Raw genomic sequence first — 21,187 nt, 5'->3', positions numbered from 1 at the left:
TCATCTCATTGCATATCACGTGGATTGCAATCATTAAACTCCAAGGTAAATAATAGAAAAATCCTGAAATCAATTACAATAATGAACCAAGTAAGATTTTTAGTGTAAGAATTAAAATGTTGTTTCTTGTCTTGAATTTTACAAAAAACAGAAAATGACCCAATATCATATATGTTTATTAGTAAATGTATAAAAAATTAGAAGATTTTCAAGATATTTCCTTTGGACAATCCAAGACTAGAATCCACAATTTTAGTTATTACTTTTTAAAATTTATTCCATTCCAATGAAAAAAGTCTACTTGCTTTCCAAGTATCGAGCTCAAACATCGATATGCATATTAATCGATAGTTCCTCACTGTTCGAGCATGGTGTCTTCCCCCACCAGATGGCTCTGCTTGTACTGGGTATGAATAGTCTGTGGTTTATAAGGCCTTAGAAAAGTGTTCGCACAAGTCAATGGAGAAAATGACGAGTGTCCCATCCTGTAGTAGATAATCCTTGTTTTGGCCTTGAAAAGAGGTCAGTTCCAGTCTAGGACGAAGTAAAATAGGTTTACACTGCTGTTCTGTAAAACCTAAGTTGGCCGAATGAGATGAAAGTTCCAATCTAGGAAGAAGTGAAATAGGTTTATGCCGCTCTTCTGTAAAACCTAGATTGGCCATCTCAGGTGATAACTCCATGTCTAGGAAGAAGTGTACAGGTTTACACCGCTCTTCTGTAAAACCTAGATGTGGGCCACATTAATGTTGATCGTCAAGCTAGTTTAATTTTATCTACGACAAACCATACTCAAAGTTCCTATTTTCAGGTTACCTACCTACCTGTTGTAAGTATCCCAGTGAAATAATAAACAGTTATCTATAAACTATACAACCTTGGTTGGATACTCCTTAAACGTACCTTGAGATGGGTTTCATTGAAGACCATTCGAGTCTTGATGTCCACGACTACTGGAGTAAGAGTGAGAAGATTTACGAGGAACGTAACAACTGGTTGTCTGTGCAAGAGGAAAAGTCATGTTTAGAGAGAACTGGACTTCACATTGGTAACTGTAGTTTTGCAAAAGGGTCACACATGGAACACTTGAAACTTACCACTGTAAACTTCCGGACGAACTCTTCAAACCATGCAAGTATTTCAGCTCAATTATGAAAACTCTTCTTTCTGTAAAACTTTGAAAGTGTCTATTTCTTTTAGGCTAACCCTGTACATTAGAGCTTCAAGATTTATCATTTGTTAAATGGTAAGTGCATATTCTGCGAGGACAATTTACTGGAATATTTTTCTCCAGTAAGGAAGTTACGCGTATTATGTAAACTACACACAAAAACTTATTTCTTTCATTTTAGTAGTATTATGTTTTAATATACTAATCTCTTGCCTGCAAGTATGAGAGCTAATGTAGGTAAGAGATTAGTATATTAAAAGATAATACTACTAATCAATACATCGTGATAATTAACAATAGTAAATACAGTGGAATTTCGATTTTACATCTTAAAATACGGGAAAATGTAAAATATAGAAAAACTTTATAACATTTTGCTATGATGGGACCATCAAGATTGCATGTATAATATGTGAAAAAATAAAATCCAGGAATGTAAAATCAGGGTTTCCCTGTATGTATACAAGTGTAGGGAAGCTAGGATTTTGTACTTTGTAGCGACAATTTTCTAGTGAAAGGAGCAAAGTAAACATTAATGTACAAATTACACAAAACCTCCAATCAGTTTTCTTTGTGCTAATTTGCATTTTTGCAATTTCACATCACTTTTCTGTTTTCAGAAATGTAATTGTAACAATAAAAATTGATAATAAACTCATGAAAGTGATGAGGGACATCCATTAATAAATAAATCATTCTTACTTGGAATTAGAACCCAAAACCACTTTCCACAAATGTTTTATCATCACGGAAAACGAATGTTTTTTTCCCTTAACAAATTCCTCATGTGTCTGTGCCTATGTGCTTGTATGCATAAAGGCAACCAGAAAGTTTATAAAGGAAGTTAGACAGCTGAAAAAGTATTTTCAATGCTACTAAGAAAAGGAAAATAATTATAATGACATTTTTTCAATAAATTTAAGTTTAAATGGAGGGGGTTCTGACTCAGCCCATAATCCCTCTTCAGTGCACCTATGATGCTTGTCTGCAAATATAGCAAATGCACATATTAAAAAAAAAATCTGACAAGATTTCAGTCACCTGAAGAATAAGTCTAAAGTTTATATTTATGAATTTAACTTTTATACTGTCTACTACGTTAGTTGTAAATCACATTCAATTTTTGACAACATAGTTACACAACAATGTAGTGTTATATTTATGAATGTAAATTTTACAATATAAAAAACATAAAACTGGGAACTTCATAATAAAATATTTTTCAAAATTAAATAAGACACATTACTTTATTTGAAACATTCAATTCAATTAACTGCTCCTCTGTGCACAAACAGCTTAATATTAAAAAAAAGGCTGTAAATATGAAAAAAATATCCACAGCATTGTCTTTAGTCTTAATCAGCACATTATCACTTGACTCACTGCCTAAAGTAATACACAAACTTGCACATATATACAATGATATGCACACATGAATATTTATACAAACAGAAAAATGAAAAACATGGGATAGTGAAAATCACAGATAATTTCATTCACAGTAGTAATCTGAAGTGAAAGACACAAATCGGTTGAGTGCTCTATTTCACTTCTACACATTATTTCTATTTAAGATGCAGCTACAGTATGCACTTCACAAATAGGGGAACAAAAAAAGCAAGATATGTAAGGTTACATCTTTTTGCAATTTATACCTATTCTTGCCTACTTTAACATATTTTTGCACACTTTAAAGGCAAAGATAATAAAAACCGTTTAAAAATGCTAACTGCATAAATTGAAGGTAGAAAATCATGTTTGCTGCACTTCAAACATTATTAATACTGTCTTGACAAAGAAATTTAGAAAGATTTTATATAAATAACACTTTTTTTTTTGTTTTAAAGACATATTCAGACATGCATATATCTTCAGATAGTTATTCTTCATATATGCATAGCCTTGAATTCTCCAAGGATAATATCTTCATTAAATTAGAATTTATATGTACAATATGAAATGTTTCTCTTGTACTGCTATTAGTACAGCTACAGTTCAACTACACAGAGGCAAAAAAAAAATATAAACAAATTATCGTATCTCATGAGACTACAAGCAATCACTTGAAATTATACTGAAGGCAGTAATGAAAATTGGGAAATATGAAAAGAAAAATGTAGTTTTTCTTTACAAAAAAAAGAAAGAAATAGGTAAGGCATTCATGTCTATCAAGGTATAAAACAACTAGTATCTGTTACAAACTTCTTCTACTACTTGAGACAAATTCAAGGCATAGGGATTGCTTTTTACATCAAGTTCGTTAGTCGATTAAGAATCATTAGATTCGTACATTTCGTTCTTGTTTACACTGGCAATGATCACTGTATCTCTTCCTTGCAAGACATAAAATGTCAGTCCGAGACCACTTGCTTGGTGCAAACACTGTACATTCATTACTCATATCAACAGTTGTGAGACGAACTCTCACTGCATCTTTGACATTTCAAACTTCGTTGTCATAATTTCCTGCAAGCAACAATAAAAAATTACTAGAGGCACATATTTTTGGTAAATAAAAAAGCAAAATTTCGGTACAAAAACAGTCAATTTTGGGTTCAAAAGTGGAAAATAAAATAAAATTTTGGTGTTATAGCGGTGAATAATTGGATCAAAAGCAGTACATACAATGACTTTGTTTTTAAAATTGTGAAAATAATCCTAAATTTGATTCAAAAACTGCACTTATTACACAAAATAAAGATATCCCTTCCAATAGCACATTTATGTTGTTACCAGAGTATAAGTTTATTCCTGAACAAAGGGGTACATTTTTGCTTCTCAAATATTTACAGCAGGATTAATCAATTTCCTGTGAATTGCTTAACTCACAGGATAATTCAAACTTCAGAAAGTGTCGTGTCTAAATCAACTCCAAATTCAGTGTTTAAGTCTATTTTGCATTTTGCAGTTAATTTCGCACCATTTCGTGACAAAACAGGGTAGGAAAATGCACCTCACACCTTTCAGCAACATGAAAAATTAATAATACAATGCTTTTTTCACATTTTGTGTTTTCGTTAAAAACAAAATATGCATGCCTCTAACAATTACTTACTATTTACATACCCAAGTAATAAGCATTTTGGTATATTGGAAAAATTACAGATCCAATATATCAATAAATGGCTGTTGCCTAGTGCAATAATACACAATTTTGTTATTGTTTTTATGGATATAAATATACAGTGTGGTCACAAAGTGGATGTACACCCCCTTTATTTTTGATACTACGTTGGTTATGAATTCAGCTGTGCTACGTTCTGAACTCTTAAAGCACCAGGTAGGTGTCCATATCAAGCATTCAACAATAACATAATCATCGTAGTGTCGTAGTGTCCACTTTGTGACCACTCTGTACAATTCATATTCTCTAAGTTTTGTAAACTACTAGCACAAGGAAAGTGCTTTTTCAAAGCAAAAACCATTGGAGTAATGGTTATATGCATTAATGAAAAATGTTAATCAACTGCTCTTGTGTTCTCCAAAGAACATTTGCAAGATTATATTAGTGTTGTGCCACTATCAGCAAAAAAAAAATCATATTGGTCATATTACCAATATGCTGGAGAGAAATAAATGCATACAATATCTTTTTTAAAAAAAAGACATGATACTCATTTAGAAATTTGAAAAGTGAGAGGATATTTCACTTCTAATAAAATATAAGTACAACCTACCATTAGGAAAATCAAAATTCTGGATTTCTACTGATCTAATAAACATACTTAAAAAATACTATAAAATGGACTGACTACTTACGATTTGTGAGTATACGTTTTGTAAAAACAACGTTTCAAGACACAACTGGTCCCTTCATCAGGTTCACAATCTTGGCGAGTGGAATCACTTCATGGCCACGTCAATGGAAAAAATTATGGATAAAAAGGTATTTCGTAACAACTGGTCCCTGTCCACATAAAACTTCATATTCCTTTCTTTCCCTTGTAAGAACTTCGAATCTAAAAATGAACGAAACTCCTTTGAAATGCGGAATCCCCGTGTATTTATACTTTATCCTTTCCCTATCCTCATCCTTAACACTTTCCACTATTAGCCTATCTTTATTCTTTTCCTTTTCTTCCCTCTCGCAAATTTTACAAGCTTTTCTTCGCAACCTCCTCAATTCGATCTCTTTATGATCCATTTTCCTTCTTTCCTCGGTTCATCTCTGTGATTACATAGCCTTATTGCGATCTCGCAAGGATAAGAATATTAGAGAGGGGGCTCCAAGAACGGGGTTGTCTGAACATGTAATTGAGGAAGGGTATAAAATTAGGAACAGGGAGGTGGTCAGAATTGAAAATAAACCAATAAGTAGAAATGTGTATGAAGCGGCGTTTATTTGCAAACACAGGAATAATAAATTGAATAGGGATGATGGAAATGTTGATGAATTATGGATCAAGATGTTCAAGAGATGGGACGTGAGTAAAGGAAAAAGTATCGCTTTTCAGGTCACTCCGGCTGTAATCAATGCGACACGCGAGATCCAGTATTTCAAGTTTAAAATGACGTAGTAGTGGGGGATAGGAGCGGGAGGGAAGTGGATGGGGGCAGGAGTCTGGTAACTTCCGGCATTCAGCGAGAAACCAAACCAGTCGCCATATGGTCATGTGGGGTTTTAACATGCTAATGTGAGGAAGTTTCTTATGGTTCATTTTCGAAGTTCTTGCAAGGGAAAGAAAGGAATATGAAGTTTTATTTGGACAGGGACCAGTTGTTACAAAATACCTTTTTATCCATAATTTTTACCATTACGTTACTCCTTGTCTTTTATTTTCATTGACGTGGCCATGAAGTGATTCCACTCGCCAAGATTGTGAACCTGAAGAAGGGACCAGTGGTGTCTGGAAATGTTGTTTTTATAAAACGTATACTCACAAATCGTAAGTAGTCCATTTTATAATATTTTTTAAGTACTTTTATTATATTATTGTGAGTAAGTCGCACATGCCTTAAATATGAGTTCTACTGATCTTTAACTATTACGTAGTTTTACTACCTTTGATATATTTCACATGCACATTATGATTTTATAAAGTTCTTACCTCATCTGAATCTAAGATGGGAAGAGCACTAAAAAATAGAAAAACATAAAATTAGCTTTCAATATTTAAAAACTTAATTTAGTTCAGCACATAATACATATTTATTATTCTAATTGTAGAATCAATTATCATTGCACTCTTAGCAAAAGACAAAGAAATCATATTTGGTGCATTCTAGATACATAATGAACTTTCCATTAATTTATATACCAAATAACCAATGAAGTACAGAAACATAACATATTATCGTGAGATTTTATTAAGGCTGACCTGATACCACTTTGAACTGATTCTGACACTAATGCCAATACTCTTTCCAATTCTCACCAATATCAATGCTCAAAAATTGTAACAATCAAAAGTTGTTCTAAGTTCAAAGTATATGTTGATTAATATTAATATGTATGCATTTCATTCCAATTATATGCATCATTATACCAGAGTTATACCCGCACCATGGCAGTGCAGTCTAATGCATCAGGCTTTGGGCTCGGGATACGGAATGTGCGGTGGTTTGAGATTTCTCCTGAGATTTCGGCCAGGGTATGTGACTGGTGCACACGCACCATCATGAGGACATTGAGGAGCTACCAGTGGCGAAGCTAAGGCGTAAATACTGGGTAGGCTGAAAAATCTGCTTACCTTATATTCTTTTATACAGCAGGTCCATGCGTCGATTCTTGTTGGTTGCAAAAGTATCAATTACTCTTTCCTTGAAGCCTTGCTCAATAGGAAGTTCTTAAACCAGTTTTTTTTTCCATGGCTATCGTACTGAGAGAACTTAATCTTTCATTTTTCATTGAATTACGGAGATAATTAGAGCACCCTGTTAGCCAAGGATATTTATTATACCATGAAAACTGAAACTTTCTATTTTGTCTTCCTCCATCTACTACTTTAATAGCTAAATGTGGTGTCCATTGCCTATCTTTGTAAGCACATTTGGTCCTCAAACAATGACGTCAATGTTCTCTCAGTATCAGCCATTTTTATAACATAAATACACTATGTGACACACACACACAAACACACGTGCGCATGCACTTGAAGTAAATTAACATTCAAAAATGCAGCGCGTGAACGGCGCACTTTGCACAAGAAGACTAAAAGCACAACAGGTTGGTTCTGAGGCTAGCCCCTTTCACCCAGCAAATCGGCAGTCCCCTCCCACCTACACAGAGCTCACGCTGTAGCTGCCTTTTCGTCAAAAGCCTCACAGTTCGGACCAAACGCACTCTCCTCTTTCTGGCCTGACTGTCAATACATCTGGAAGGATCGGCAGAACCAAATGTTTGGATTACATAGTTTAATTCGTTTTAACGAACTTTCATTGTTACAGGGTACAAGAACATTTTAATTTCAACATTTTTTTGGGTAGGCTAAGCCTCAAAAGCCTCATAGGAGCTTCGCCACTGGGAGCTACGAATGAGTAATGTAACCTGATCATGGAGAACCTATAATAATGACTGGGGGTTCATCATGCTGACCACATGTCACCCTATAGTTGCAGGTTGTAGTTACCAGTTGGTTGAGGCACGCAATCAGTAGGTAGACCTTGACCCTCAAGTACTGTTGCGAGCATGTTATTATTGTCACACAAGAGTTTTACTTTAAAATATTCAAAAATTACATTGGAATATTAAAATAGCAATCATTTAATCACAAAATCCATTTTTTACACAATACTAGTGCACAATAAATGAAAATTTTGAATTTTGCAACATTTCTAGTTTAATTAGTACACCAAGGTTAACCAATGATCTAACTGTGAGTAGATGTGAAGGTAGGGTCCCACATGGTAAAGATCTCGGACATTTGAAGATGTGATGTGATCAGTACCATGCTCCGCCTGCCTTTACATCTCAGGGATGCTCCCAGATACCCATTTGTTAATACACTAGGTGAGCCAGAGCTGGTTTATTCAGACACCACTGCGGCTCCTAAAAGATAATTAGACTCTGCAAAAGTGTTATGTGGGACTTTTGTAGGTCTGCAAAATACCCAAAAGTATTGGCCGATATCAGTGAATAAATTCCGCTTATTGCACTCAACACTGGGTCAATTTTCAATCTCGCCAACAAAGTTCCTGGTTTCATGGGTGTTTTTTATGAATATCCTTGCAAGAATTTATCCCATCAACATTCATACTCATTGTTGCAATAAGCCAAACCTGGCACAAATACTATGCTGAATAACAATACATATACATATACCAATCGATATGATCATTGAATATCAATACATAAGCATCGGTATTGGTTAAGCCCTAGTTTTGATTATTACTATCAACTTACGTGTCTGCCAAAGAAGGTAGAATATTCTCTTCAACCCACTTCAAGTCTTCTTCCTAAAACAGTAATGAAGATGTGTCAGATAAGTTTACAATCATTTTGATATATAGTTTTATACAGATAATACATATTCAGGAGTATCAATAATGGAAAGTACTTAATATAGTAAAACACTGAAAGTCAGGAATATTGAAATTTTGTTGTCTTTAATAAATTTTACCCACAATTGAAAATAGATCCAACTATTTATTGGTGACATTAACACACACATATATATATATTCTCTCTTTATCTCTCTGTATGTGTGTGTGTGTGTGTGCAAAATTGATACATCCAGATCGAAGATGTACTTTGTACAATAACATGTGGTTCTCTCACCAGGATTTTAAACATTGTGGGAGATGGATATGGGGTTGATTGGGAACGTTACCGAGTGACATTGTTCAGGCCAGTGGATCTGGTTGCACTCATGGCTAATATGGAGGCCCTCTCTCATCCTTTCCATACTGACGTGCTGGTGAATTGGAATTTTCACATTATAGAAATGTTAGATTTGAAAAATTGCTAGCAACTTTCAAATGAAATAAAATGCTGTTTTAAGTTGATAATGACTATCTGCTGATAACTAGTTGCCCTTCCCAGTTTATACATTATACAACACACAGATACAAAAAGCAACTAATATGCGACTTCTTCACAATGACATTTTTCAATACAAATGTATTAAAAAAGAACTGAACGGAAAGAATGCTTACAAAATGTGTCTTAAAGACTCTTCAGAACATAATACTAAAATCTTCAACAATGTAATTATAAAATATTAGGGATGGGACCGATTAATCGGTACTCTATCGGTATCGGCCAATATAGGCATATCGGTGTATCAGTATAATTACAGATTATTTTACCGATCCGATATATTGATAAATATCTGATAATTTAGTGCAAAATTCTGCCATTTTGTTGTAATTTTTATGGATAATCGCCATGCCCTACTTTCTAAAAAAGTAAATTTGTAAATATGCAACTTCTTTTGCAATGCAGTTGCCTTGAAACACACATTTATTAAGGAGGGCAATGAACCTTTCAGGTTCTTCAAGGACCATTTCTAATTTTATATCGGATCGGTAGAATATCGGTTATCGGTAAATTTTATATCGGTACTTTATCAGTATCGGCCAAAATTTCATATCGGCCCATATCAAACTTTTGTTTGGAAGATGGAAGTCAATTTTGTCAAAGAACATATAACTTAATAAATCCAACCCATTTCACAAATAATAACTTTTTTTAATTAATTCTACATATTCCCTCTATAATGATTATTTTCACTGAGAAAGAAAACTATACTCACCGCACTATTACTGCCCTTAGGTTTTGGGGAATTACTCCTTAAACCTCTCATTTTAACACCCTCTGTGGAAGAAGAAAAAAATTTAAGAATATTTGAGTTTTTGTAGAGAGTATTTCATATTACTGTGATACTCTGTTCAGATACAAAAAATATGATTAAAAGAAAAAGTCAGTTTATAATTAGTCACCAATTGTGCGTAAAAAATTTACTCCATGATAAAATTAGTTATTTTAAATATAATTATTGAATAAGAAATTTCTAAAGAACACTTATAGCAGATTGATATTGTGTGGTCATAATGTAATTGATATAAAATATTAACAACGGTACAGATAGTCTTATCAGTATCAGCTAATATGGCCATACTGGTGTATTGATAAAATTACTGATAATTATAATAATCCCATATATCAATACATAGCCAAAACTAGTGCAAAATTCTCCTTTTACAGGGTGGCCACTCTAGGACCATGATAAAATTAAAGTATAATTCCCGGTTTTCAAGGTGAACTTTCCAAAAATTCAAAGCTACAAGCACATTTTTTCTCTACTTCAAGCTTACGTATTAGCACCTCTCACCACACACACAAATATATTGACAATATAAAGGTTCCGAGTGATTCCAAGCTTTCCAAAAATTCTAATTCAATTAAACTGTATATCATGTACTATTTAAAATATTCAATTTAAAGTGCGGAGTTTACATTTGCCATTTCACATACTCACTGGAAAAACATCTACAAACCCAAATCACAAATATTATGGAATATACTTGTTGTGTAAGGTGCTGCCACCTAGGCAATCAAAGCTGCACTATGCCAGTGCCTGGGGCAGTACGTCCTCCGACCCACACCGGTATACCTCGCTTATCTCTTGCTCCGGCTAGCACGACTAACACTACATGGTGGCAGCGGTGGGATCCAAATTCGGTCGAACAGAAGAGTGAAATAGCGAACATGGGATCCCGATATAGTGGCTCTACTAGACTTTTTTGAGAACAGAAAACAAGGTACGTGAGTCTTAAACATGCCTAACAATAGTGATTCATAGGTAATCGGCAACGTTTTGCATTCGCTAGTGAATGTGAATCCTCCTGAACAATTTGACTTTGTTTGACCAGAACTGTGGCCATTATGGAGAAAAAGGTTCGAACATTATCTAAGTGTTTCGGGCTTGGTTAACAAAACCGAGGGCGAAAAAATCAGTGGGTTCACAAAGTGATGAATATTTGTTGCGTTTCCTAGAACCACGTTCATTGAGTGACTTGATGAACAAGTTAGATTCTGTGTTTCTGCCACATCGTAGCATAAGTTTTGAACGATATAAGTTTAATACCAGAGTGCAAAATGTGGGGGAACCAGCTGACGTGTTTATCACGGATCTGCATAGACTGGCTGAACATTGCAAGTTTGGTAATCTCAAGGACGACATGATTCGGGACAGGATCGTCGTCAGCGTAGCTGATAAACGGGTGTCCGACAAACTACAGATGCAGGGAGAATTGACGCTTGCGGAGGCAGTTAATTGGGTTAAACAGTACGAACAACAACAGAAGAATTCACATGAAATTGCCGACCAAGGACAGGTACAACAAGTGACCAGACGACGCGAACACGAACAGACGACCAGGAAGGACTACGCTAGTAGAACCGAGACCGGAAGTGCAACGTACAGGGGAGGTAATTTTCGACCACCAGCTCGGAGTAAGTACAACACAAACTTAGAGAAACCGAAGTATTGTCCCTTCTGTGGAGGACCATTTCACCTGAAATTAAAGGATTGCCCAGCTAGAACAGTGGCGTGCAGGTACTGTAAAAAAGTAGGACTTTTTTTCGAGTTTGTAGGAAGAGAAACACGAAAACAATCAATCATTTTGAATTTGGTAATGTGATTGAACAAAACACTAACGAAAAATCGAGTGTGGAAGATAATTTTGTAGGAAATATTAAAGGATCTACTTCTAATTCAGAATTCAGTTGGTATCGTTCAATTTTCATTAAGGAACTTGGCGATAATGTTAATTTTTTGATCGATACAGGTGCTGATTGTGTATGTGTACCTGATAAAGTGTTATTTCCAAACATGTTGAGTCATTTAAATGCAAAGCAATCTGGCCTTAAAGGACCCGATGGTACACAATTAAAGGTGTTAGGTACTACGAATTTTACATTATGCTTTAAAGGCAAGGAATTTTGTACAAGGGTATATGTAGTAGAAGGGTTGCAAAAACCATTGCTTGGTCGAAATGCAGTCACTGCTTTGAAAATCTAAATGTAAATAATCTGCAAAAAGACCTACAATCTTTCACAAAAGTTGATATTAATTCACCAGAATATTGTAAATTGTTTCAAAACATTGGAGAATTTAAGAAAACAGTTTCTAGTACTATGAAACCTAATACAAAACCATATGTACAGGTTGTACCAAGAGTAGTACCCATACCAATGTTGAAAAAACTAGAAGTAGAGATTAACCGTTTGAAAAAAATGAAAATAATTGAACCGGTAGAAGATGTAACAGACTGGGTTATTCCTATTGTGTGTGTGCCTAAAGGTAATGAGGTTAGGCTATGTTGTGATTATACAAAGTTAAATGAGTGGGTGTTAAGGCCACATTTCCCTATGCCAAAAGTACAAGGGCCACTATTTATATTTTGAGCCTTGGCAACACTGATTGAAGTTAGGCACGATTTGACGTTTGCACGGAATCGTCTAGCATTATTGACAATAACGTACTTCAAATGTTTTGTCAATAGCTTCATTTGTGTTGTTTATGTTGCCTTGGAGATTGCGCGACAACAATAAAATGGAATTAACTCGTGAACATTTTCGTGCAATGATTTTTTACGATTTTCGATGTGGATTATCAAGACAAGAGTGCATCGATCAACTTACTTCCACATTTGGCGATGAAGCCCCATCCTTTGCCACTGTGAAACGCTGGTATAACGAATTTAATCGTGGCCGCCATTCGCTCACCGACGAGATTCGCGAAGATCGTCCAAAATCAGTTGTTGTTCAGGAAAACATTGATGCTGTGCAAAACCTAATACTGCAAGATCGTCATGTGACATACTGTGAGATTGAGGCAACCATAGGCATTAGTTCCACCAGCATATATAAAATATTACATGATCATTTAGCTGTGAGAAAGGTATGTTCTCGTTGGATCCCACACAATTTGACAAAAACGCTCGCGTCAATTGGTGCAAACAAATGCTCAATAAATACAATCGTGGTGCTTCAAAGATTGTAACAGGTGACGAATCATGGATATATGCATATGAGCCGGAACGTAAACAGCAGTCGACTGTATGGGTGTTTCAAGATGAACCCAATCCAACAAAAGTTGTTCGCGCTCGAAGCACATCGAAACAAATGGTCGCCTGTTTTTTCGTGAAAACTGGTCATGTGGCAACTGTGCCTTTAGAGGAACGTAGAACGGTCAACTCTGAATGGTACACAACAATTTGTTTGCCAGAGGTCTTCGGTCAAATACGGAAAACAAACAAACGCCGTCGGATCATTCTTCATCAAGACAATGCCAGCTGTCACACATCTCGTCTAACAACCAACTTTATGAACAGTCAAAAAATCGAATTGATGGGTCATCCACCGTACAGTCCTGATTTGGCACCCAATGACTTCTTCTTGTTCCCGAATGTCAAGAATAAATTGCGTGGACAACGATTTTCGTCGGCGGAAGACGCCGTTGATGTGTTCAAAAACCATATTATGGAGGTGTCTCAAGAAGATTGGAAAAACTGCTTTGAAAAATGGTTCGAACGAATGCAAAAGTGTATTGACCATAAAGGAGAATACTTCGAAAAACAATAAAGCAGTTTTCAATGCCAAATTCCTGTTTTTTCATTGTTAGGCTCAAAATATAAATAGTGACCCTCGTAGAATCAACTCTTGCACAATTAAAGGGAGCAAGGTATTTCAGTAAAATTGATTTAAATGCCTCGTTTTATCAAGTAAAATTAGATGAAAACAGTCAACTGTTAACTACCTTCATTTGTCCATTTGGAAGATTTAAATTTTTGCCTATGCAATTTGGGATTTCTTGTGCTCCGGAGTGTTTCACAACACAAAATTCCATGTTATTGCAAGGTGGAAAAAATTTAATTTTTCATGTAGATGACATATTGTGCTTTGGGAGTACTATAAAACATGATGAAGCTCTTAAAAGAGTCTTAAATAAACTGAAAGCAGAAGGTATTACTATTAACAAAAGCAAAAGTATTTTTTGGTGTAACTAAAGTTAAGTATTTGGGTCATATCCTATCTGAGAAAGGTATTTCGATAGACCCGGAGAGGGTAAAATCTATTGTAAACATGGAAAGACCTACTTGCAAATCAGAGCTTCAAAGATACTTGGGTATGGTTAACTATGCAGGAAAATTTATTCCAAATAAATCAGATATTTTAGCACCTTTAACTGGTTTGCTTAAAGATGGTGTAGAATTTAATTGGGGTGCGGAACAAGAATGTAGTTACAAAATGCTACAGCAAGCTCTAACTACAACCCCAACCTTAACATATTTTGATCCTAGTAAACAGTCCATTGTTAGTGCAGATTCATCTTCATATGGCGTAGGTGCTGTGTTATTTCAAATGAAAGGTGCAAAAAGAGAAATTGTTGCTTATGTTTCTAGAAAATTAACACCTACAGAACAAAGGTATGCACAGATTGAAAAGGAAGCTTCAGCTTTAACGTGGGCTATGGAAAAATTTTCAGAATATGTTTCAGGTCTAAAAGTGAATTTGGAAACTGATCATAAACCATTAATTCAGATTTTGGGTTCTAAGAACATTGATGAGTTAACTCCAAGATTGCAAAGATTTAGAATAAGGTTAATGAGGTATGACTATACAGTTAATTATGTACCACGCCGTGAACTTATATTAGCAGATTTTCTGTCCAGAAATCCTATTGATGGCTGGGAGAGAGAGGAATTAGGTGAAGAAGTTCATGCTTTTGTAAATTTTGTTATTCAACACTGTCCTGTGAAAGATTATTACTTAGACAAAATTAAACAGTGTCAAGTAAATGATAACATATGCAAGAAACTTAAGTACTATACTTTGAATGGTTGGCCTGAGAAAATTAAAATTGCAGTTGAACTGTTACCTTACTATCAATATAAATTAGATTTCTCAATAATGCATGATGTATTGTTAAAAGGTTCTCGTATTGTAATACCAGGTTTGCTACAAGAGGAGGTTTTAAAATTCATACACCAAGGTCATCAGGGTATAACGAAATGTAGACGTCGAGCACAGATGTCAGTATGGTGGATAGGACTTAGTTCACAACTTGATGCTTTAGTGAAAAACTGCTCTCAATGTGTTGCCATTTTTAATGGAAAGTTTACCTGATGGACCATGGCAACAGGTGGGAGTAGATTTGTTTAAATGTAAAGGTGTATGGTACCTTATTGCCACAGATTACTACTCAAAGTTTTTTGAGATATTTGCATTGAAACAAATGACAGAAGATGTGATAATCACAAAATTGAAGCAAATGTTTGCTAGATATGGTGTTTGTAATGTAATTAGATCTGATAATGGACCGCAGTTTCAGTATAAATTTCGCTGTTTTGCTAAGGAGTATAACTTTATTCATCAGACAGGTTCGCCATATCATCAGTCTCAAGGACAAGTAGAAGCTACTGTAAAAATTGCTAAAAATTTGTTAATGAAGAATGATGACATATATAAAGGTTTGCTTGCCTATAGAAATACTCCATTATCGAGTGGTTATTGTCCTGCAGAATTATTTCTGAACAAGAAATTAAGATCAGATTTACCGATGTTACCTGTAAAATTACTACCTAAAGTGTTGAATCGTAGACAAATTTTGTACAAGAATAAGAATTTAAAGAACAAACAAGCTGACAATTACAACAAAAGGCACAGAGTTAGATATTTAAGAGACCTAAAGGTAGGTGAGAGGATGTGGGTCAAGGATTTAAAACAATATGGTACAGTTAAAACTAAATTGAAATATCCTAGATCATACTTAATACAAACGAATACAGGTACTTATCGTCGAAACAGATGGCTCCTCATCCCTGCTCCTCAGGTAATGAACAGGGATGATATTACATTTCCTGAAAGGGCTCCGCCCAGAGTAACTCCAACTACACCAGGACGAGATAATAATAATAAAGAAAATAAGTTAGAAGCTGAGAGTTTGCTGTATATGCATCCTCGAAGGGAAAGAAACCCTCCAGGATGGATGAAGGATTACGCAGGTTAAAAATTTTTTTGTGTTTTTGTTAATGGGTATGGTGGATATGGATAAAGTTGTTAAATGTACAATTTTCATGTTTTGGTTAAAAGATTACTTATCTTCAATTTGAATTAAGTCAGAAACTTTGTTTAAAATGTTTTGGTAATAAGATGTAAGATTTATGTAGCATATGCAAACAAACATAGCTCCAATAAAGAAGGGGGATGTTGTGTAAGGTGCTGCCACCTAGGCAATCAAAGCTGCACTATGCCAGTGCCTGGGGCAGTACGTCCTCCGACCCACACCGGTATACCTCGCTTATCTCTTGCTGTGGCTAGCACGACTAACACTACAATACTAATCTACGAAAACTTGCCAATTGTATAAGAATTTCAAACTCAAATTTACCTAATCAACTTCATCTGCAAAGGAGACAATAATTCATGCATAATTCCCGGAATTCTAAAAATTTCTGGTGAGTAGCCATCCTGTTTTATTATTACTTTTATAGGTATAAATTAGGGCTGAGCCAATACTGAACCTGGTATCAGTAGGATCAATATTAGAAAGTACCATATGAGTAGGGTGACCAACTTTCGGCAATGAATTTAAGATAGATTTAATAGCAGCAAATTTTGTGCATTTCTAGTTGCCCGGTATCACTACAGCAAATGTTCATGGAATCTATATTATTAAACAAAATAATTAATTCACATTTTATATAACATACAGATCACAATAGAAAATAAAAATTTGCAAATTTGTGTGTTTCTTAGTCCAAATCTGTATGTATTTGTCCACAACTGCAAGAGATGACGTAACTTCTGCATACCAAAGATTAAATGTGCAAGATTTTTATGGCTCGCCAAACTAGGAATTATTTTCCTGTAGAACACTGGAATAAATTAAATAATGAAAATGGTAGCATAGATCCAGTATGGAGTTTTCTTTTTCACAAATGGAGTAAGCCACCATCTTTAAAATTTAATATAACAGAAAACATCAAGAGACTTTGTGAAAACAATGATGAATTTGAATTACCTGATGATATTTGGGATTCATAATTTTAAAAAAAATCTGAAATAAAGATAGAACAGATTGCTTTTTTCACAGTTAAGTTGCTATATTACAACAATGTAACATTGACAACATCCATTATATAACAGAATCTTTTTGTTTAAAAAATTACTAACCATTCTTATAACTGTATCTTTAGTCAAAATGAAAATAAATGTCTGATGAAAGGAGCATGTGTTCTCCTGAAACGTCACAAAGAAAAACTGTTTTCTTATGCTTGTAATAACCGTAAACTACAGAAAAATAATTCTATAATGCAAGCAATGCGTACATACAAGAAAAACTATCAAACTAGGAATGAATTGAAATTTTGCAATCTGAATTGTTAGTTAAATATACGGGAGAAATAGAATGTCAATATGGGAGCCGGGAGGATAAAAAAAAATAGCTCTAATACGGGAAATACGGGAGAGTTGGTCACCCTTCTGACACTTTTCTGGCATTTTGGTCTTTTGAGACTTTTTCATGGAGTCTAATTATCTTGGATGTTACACAAAGTTCAAAGTTTCCACTGTGTGATAAATTGAAATTTTGTGATTACATAAAAAGCATTTTGATATTCTGTTGTAATTCTGGAATATTTTAAACCAATATCTTGATGCTTATAATTCAAGTGAAATCCTCACGGACTACCACTAATAAATATTTTGAACAAATTTTAATTTCACATTCATAAAAATAGAGGGATCTAATGTATTCACTTTTCTGCAACACTGGTTTTCGTTACTGTTCTATAAATTTCAATGACCATTGAAACTTGCTGCACTATTGCTTGGCATTCTCCTGTTCTTTTTGGTTTGTCAAATACCAAGATGCACTCTTGTCATCTGCCTGCCTGTTGTTGTGCCATTAACACAAAGAGGCACTAGACGATGCAAAATAACTCAGTCAAAAGTTTTGTCACTTCTGAGATAGATTCAAAATACTTATTGCACTACAAATAATTTGATGCTCATCTACATACCGTAAGCATCATTTATTAAAGCCTCATCTTCCTCATCCTCTGGATTATCCAGCAAGGGTGTGAATGCGTATCTGAAAATACAAAGTATTTATATAATTGCATGTACTTGATTATTTTAGATCAGAGGTTCCACGACTTCATGCTAGAAGTTCACAAAACCCATGAAAACTTAAAACACTTGTAACAACTAAATAAAATGCAGGGTGTTTACACATTCATTTTTATTATTATATTATAACAAAATAAAAAGTTTGTTCATTTATGATGAGAAGTCAAAAAGTAAGCTTCCCTAATTCATATCTAATGTTCTATTCCAGATACTGAGCTGCTTCTTGAATGAGATTAAGTTCAGATCTTGACTGGTAGAAGATAGCATTTTTTAGTGTCAGTTCCTAAAAATATAAATATTCAAAATTGTGAGTGCATTAGATATTTGGTTTCTATGCGGAAATGAGACAGCTCAGATTCAAATTCATTTTGAACTGCAAACTGTTCATGGACCAAATGTTATGACCATGCATAATGTGCAACAATGATTACGGAAATTCAGTGGTGGTCACATGAGTAAGAGACTAAGTAAGAAGTGGTCATCCTTCTGGATCAGATCTTGTTCCTGCAATTGAGAAGACTATGTGGACTAATTGCAGAGTGACACTTAAGGAGTTGGAAGAACAGTTACATTTTACACACAGCACAATCTGGGGCATTGTTCACAAATCTGTAGGGTGCAGAAAAGTGTGCAGCAGAAACCAAACGAACTGATACTAGAAACCACTGCCATTTACTAGTCAAATTCTAAACTTCATCTTAGCCAGGAAGCAGTTCAATGTTTGAAACATAGCATTAGATATTAATTCGAGAGCCTCACTTTCTGCCTTCGCATCATAGAAATCTACTTTATGCAGAAGATTAACAAGGCCTAATCTCTAATCTAATCAAAATCACAGAAATGCACACTTCCCAATAATGACTTCTTAATCATTAGCCTAATGTATTAGTACTGTAGTAAAAATATAAACAATGCACAGACGAGAAATGTAATTCTCATCGGGCTTTGAAAAAATGGGGGAGTGGAGGAAGGAAGAGTAACAGATAGAGAGGAAGAATTCCTAGCAAAATTGAATTACTTGGAAGGTCAAGCTTCTATCTAATAGGGAAATTAGTTTGAAAATTGCATGCATGTTCTTGTTGTAGAGAACAGTTATCCCCACTGAGTCAGAAAATGTCTGGGCTGGCTGTTTAAATTTCCCTCTCAGAGCTGGGCGTGAATATGTTAAAGAAAATCATTTTAAGTTTAACCAACCGCCCTTCCCTTCCTAAAAAAAAAAAAAAAAAAAAAAATAGCTGCAGTTTAGGTTCCTAAAGATGAACAAAAAAGAGGTAAAACTGATGACGCTTAAAAAGAAGAAAACCATAAATGGGTCATTCCACGTCAAATCATCCAGGCCATGTCACCCACCATCTCCGATTTTGATGAAATTCGGTATACTTATAGAACTTTTGATGCTAATTACAAAAATGACAACTTTTTTGAGATTGGTCAAGGGGTTCAGAAATTACGTGTTCTTAAAAATCTCTGTGTACGCTACATGCGGCTCCACTTTGAATGACACGCATTAGGCTATAAATTATAGTATCTTCTCTCAGGTTTGCCGTAGAAACTTCAAGTTTGATTTCTTTTGCTCAGGATAGTGTACGCTTTCGTTTAAATAAGGTTTCTGATCAGTGTATCAATAATCATGTATTTTATGTATAGTTTCATGTATTTTTTTAGAAAATAAATGACTAACTTCAAGAGCGAATTTCGTGCAATGCCCCCCCCCCTTCAATTTCACCCAAATTTTATATACAGGTAGCTGAGAGTGGGTACTAATGCTTGATGGAAAAATTGGGATGGGCGGTTCAGAGACAGGGTGATAAAAAAATAATTTGCATTAAAAGATAATCTTATTAAAAATGCTTATGTATTAGCACAAAGTCTGAAGTACAATATGTTTTGAGGTATAATATTCAAAATTTCTGTTCACTATGTGTGAAGGTAAGCATAGGCGTAACTTGGTGCGGGCAAAGGGAATAATTTTCCCTATCCAAAATTTATAGATTAATTCAAACCTACAAATAATAATTGCAGTGGAACCCCGATTTCAAGTTCCTCGATTTTACATTTCCCTGCATTTTATATTCAATATTGGTGGTCCCAACATAGCAAATTTTCCTCGGTTTTACATTTTCTCGCATTCTAAGTTCTTTCAGCTTGGTCCGCTGAACAACGTAAAATCGAAGTTCCACTCTATCTAAGTTAGTTTCAACTGTCTTCAATTTTTTTAAAAAATTATAATCATAGTCATTAGTTACTTACGTGAAATTTAAAAGATTTCGTAATTCCGCGTTGCACAATTTAATGGTTCAATCCTATTAATTTCGAAGATCCACTGTCTTCATTCACAAAAGGGTAAGGCGTTTGAAGCGGAGATGGTACCGCGTCAGTACATTGTTTGTTCCCGGGCGGCGGTGGTTGCGATTTTTCCCGTTCGGCAGCACTGGCGCGCGCATCTTGGTTTGCGTCGTCTGCTTCCTGTTGTCCGGTGGCGTTGCCAGTTGGGGGTTGGGGGGCTGGGCCGTGTTGCTCGGTAATGTGCCGTTCCTGTTCCCCACGTGGCTGGAGGGGGGTCGAGTATGTGCATAGCATCTTTTCTTTTTCAGGTCGGGGATCTTTCTGAGGACAGGGTGCCAAGTTGGGTGTGCTTGTCCAATGTCCAGGTTTAGTGTTGGTTTCTGCTGGATGATAGCATGGGTTTCTTTGATGGTGTTTTCTATGACAGAGCCGGTTGGGTGGAGTATGGATATGGAGGAGATGGTGTGGTTAGTGGAGTGGAGGTGTTGGGAGAGGCCTGATTTAGGTGTGTCGTTTTTGGAATCTTTTACATGTTCGTTAATCCGTTCTTGGACGGTGCGGATGGTTCTGCCAATGTAGGTGTTGTGGCATTGGCATGTGGTCTTGTAGACACCGGGGGATGCAAGTTTGGGTAGGTAGTATCTCTTGAA

At 35.1% G+C, this 21,187-nt stretch overlaps 1 protein-coding gene across 2 annotated transcripts in view; it reads right to left on the bottom strand.

The window, feature by feature from the left end:
- Window positions 1-2,382: 2,382 nt before the first annotated feature.
- LOC145987835 (transmembrane protein 87A) overlaps window positions 2,383-21,187 on the bottom strand; it is an 84,178-nt gene continuing 65,373 nt past the window's right edge. For both annotated transcript variants that reach the window (XM_083122574.1, XM_083122575.1), the window contains 5 exons: window positions 18,143-18,213; window positions 9,865-9,926; window positions 8,514-8,566; window positions 6,220-6,247; window positions 2,383-3,637 (listed from right to left, as the gene is read on the bottom strand). In XM_083122574.1, coding sequence (XP_082978700.1) covers window positions 3,596-3,637; window positions 6,220-6,247; window positions 8,514-8,566; window positions 9,865-9,926; window positions 18,143-18,213 — 256 coding nt within the window. In that variant the 3' untranslated portion in view covers window positions 2,383-3,595. The remainder of the gene's footprint in view (window positions 3,638-6,219; window positions 6,248-8,513; window positions 8,567-9,864; window positions 9,927-18,142; window positions 18,214-21,187) is intronic.

The sequence above is a fragment of the Lepisma saccharinum genome, chromosome 5 (assembly GCF_977018435.1).
Source record: "Lepisma saccharinum chromosome 5, izLepSacc3.1, whole genome shotgun sequence".
In the NCBI taxonomy this organism is placed as follows: domain Eukaryota; kingdom Metazoa; phylum Arthropoda; class Insecta; order Zygentoma; family Lepismatidae; genus Lepisma; species Lepisma saccharinum.
This window is presented reverse-complemented; position numbering and strand designations above follow the sequence as displayed.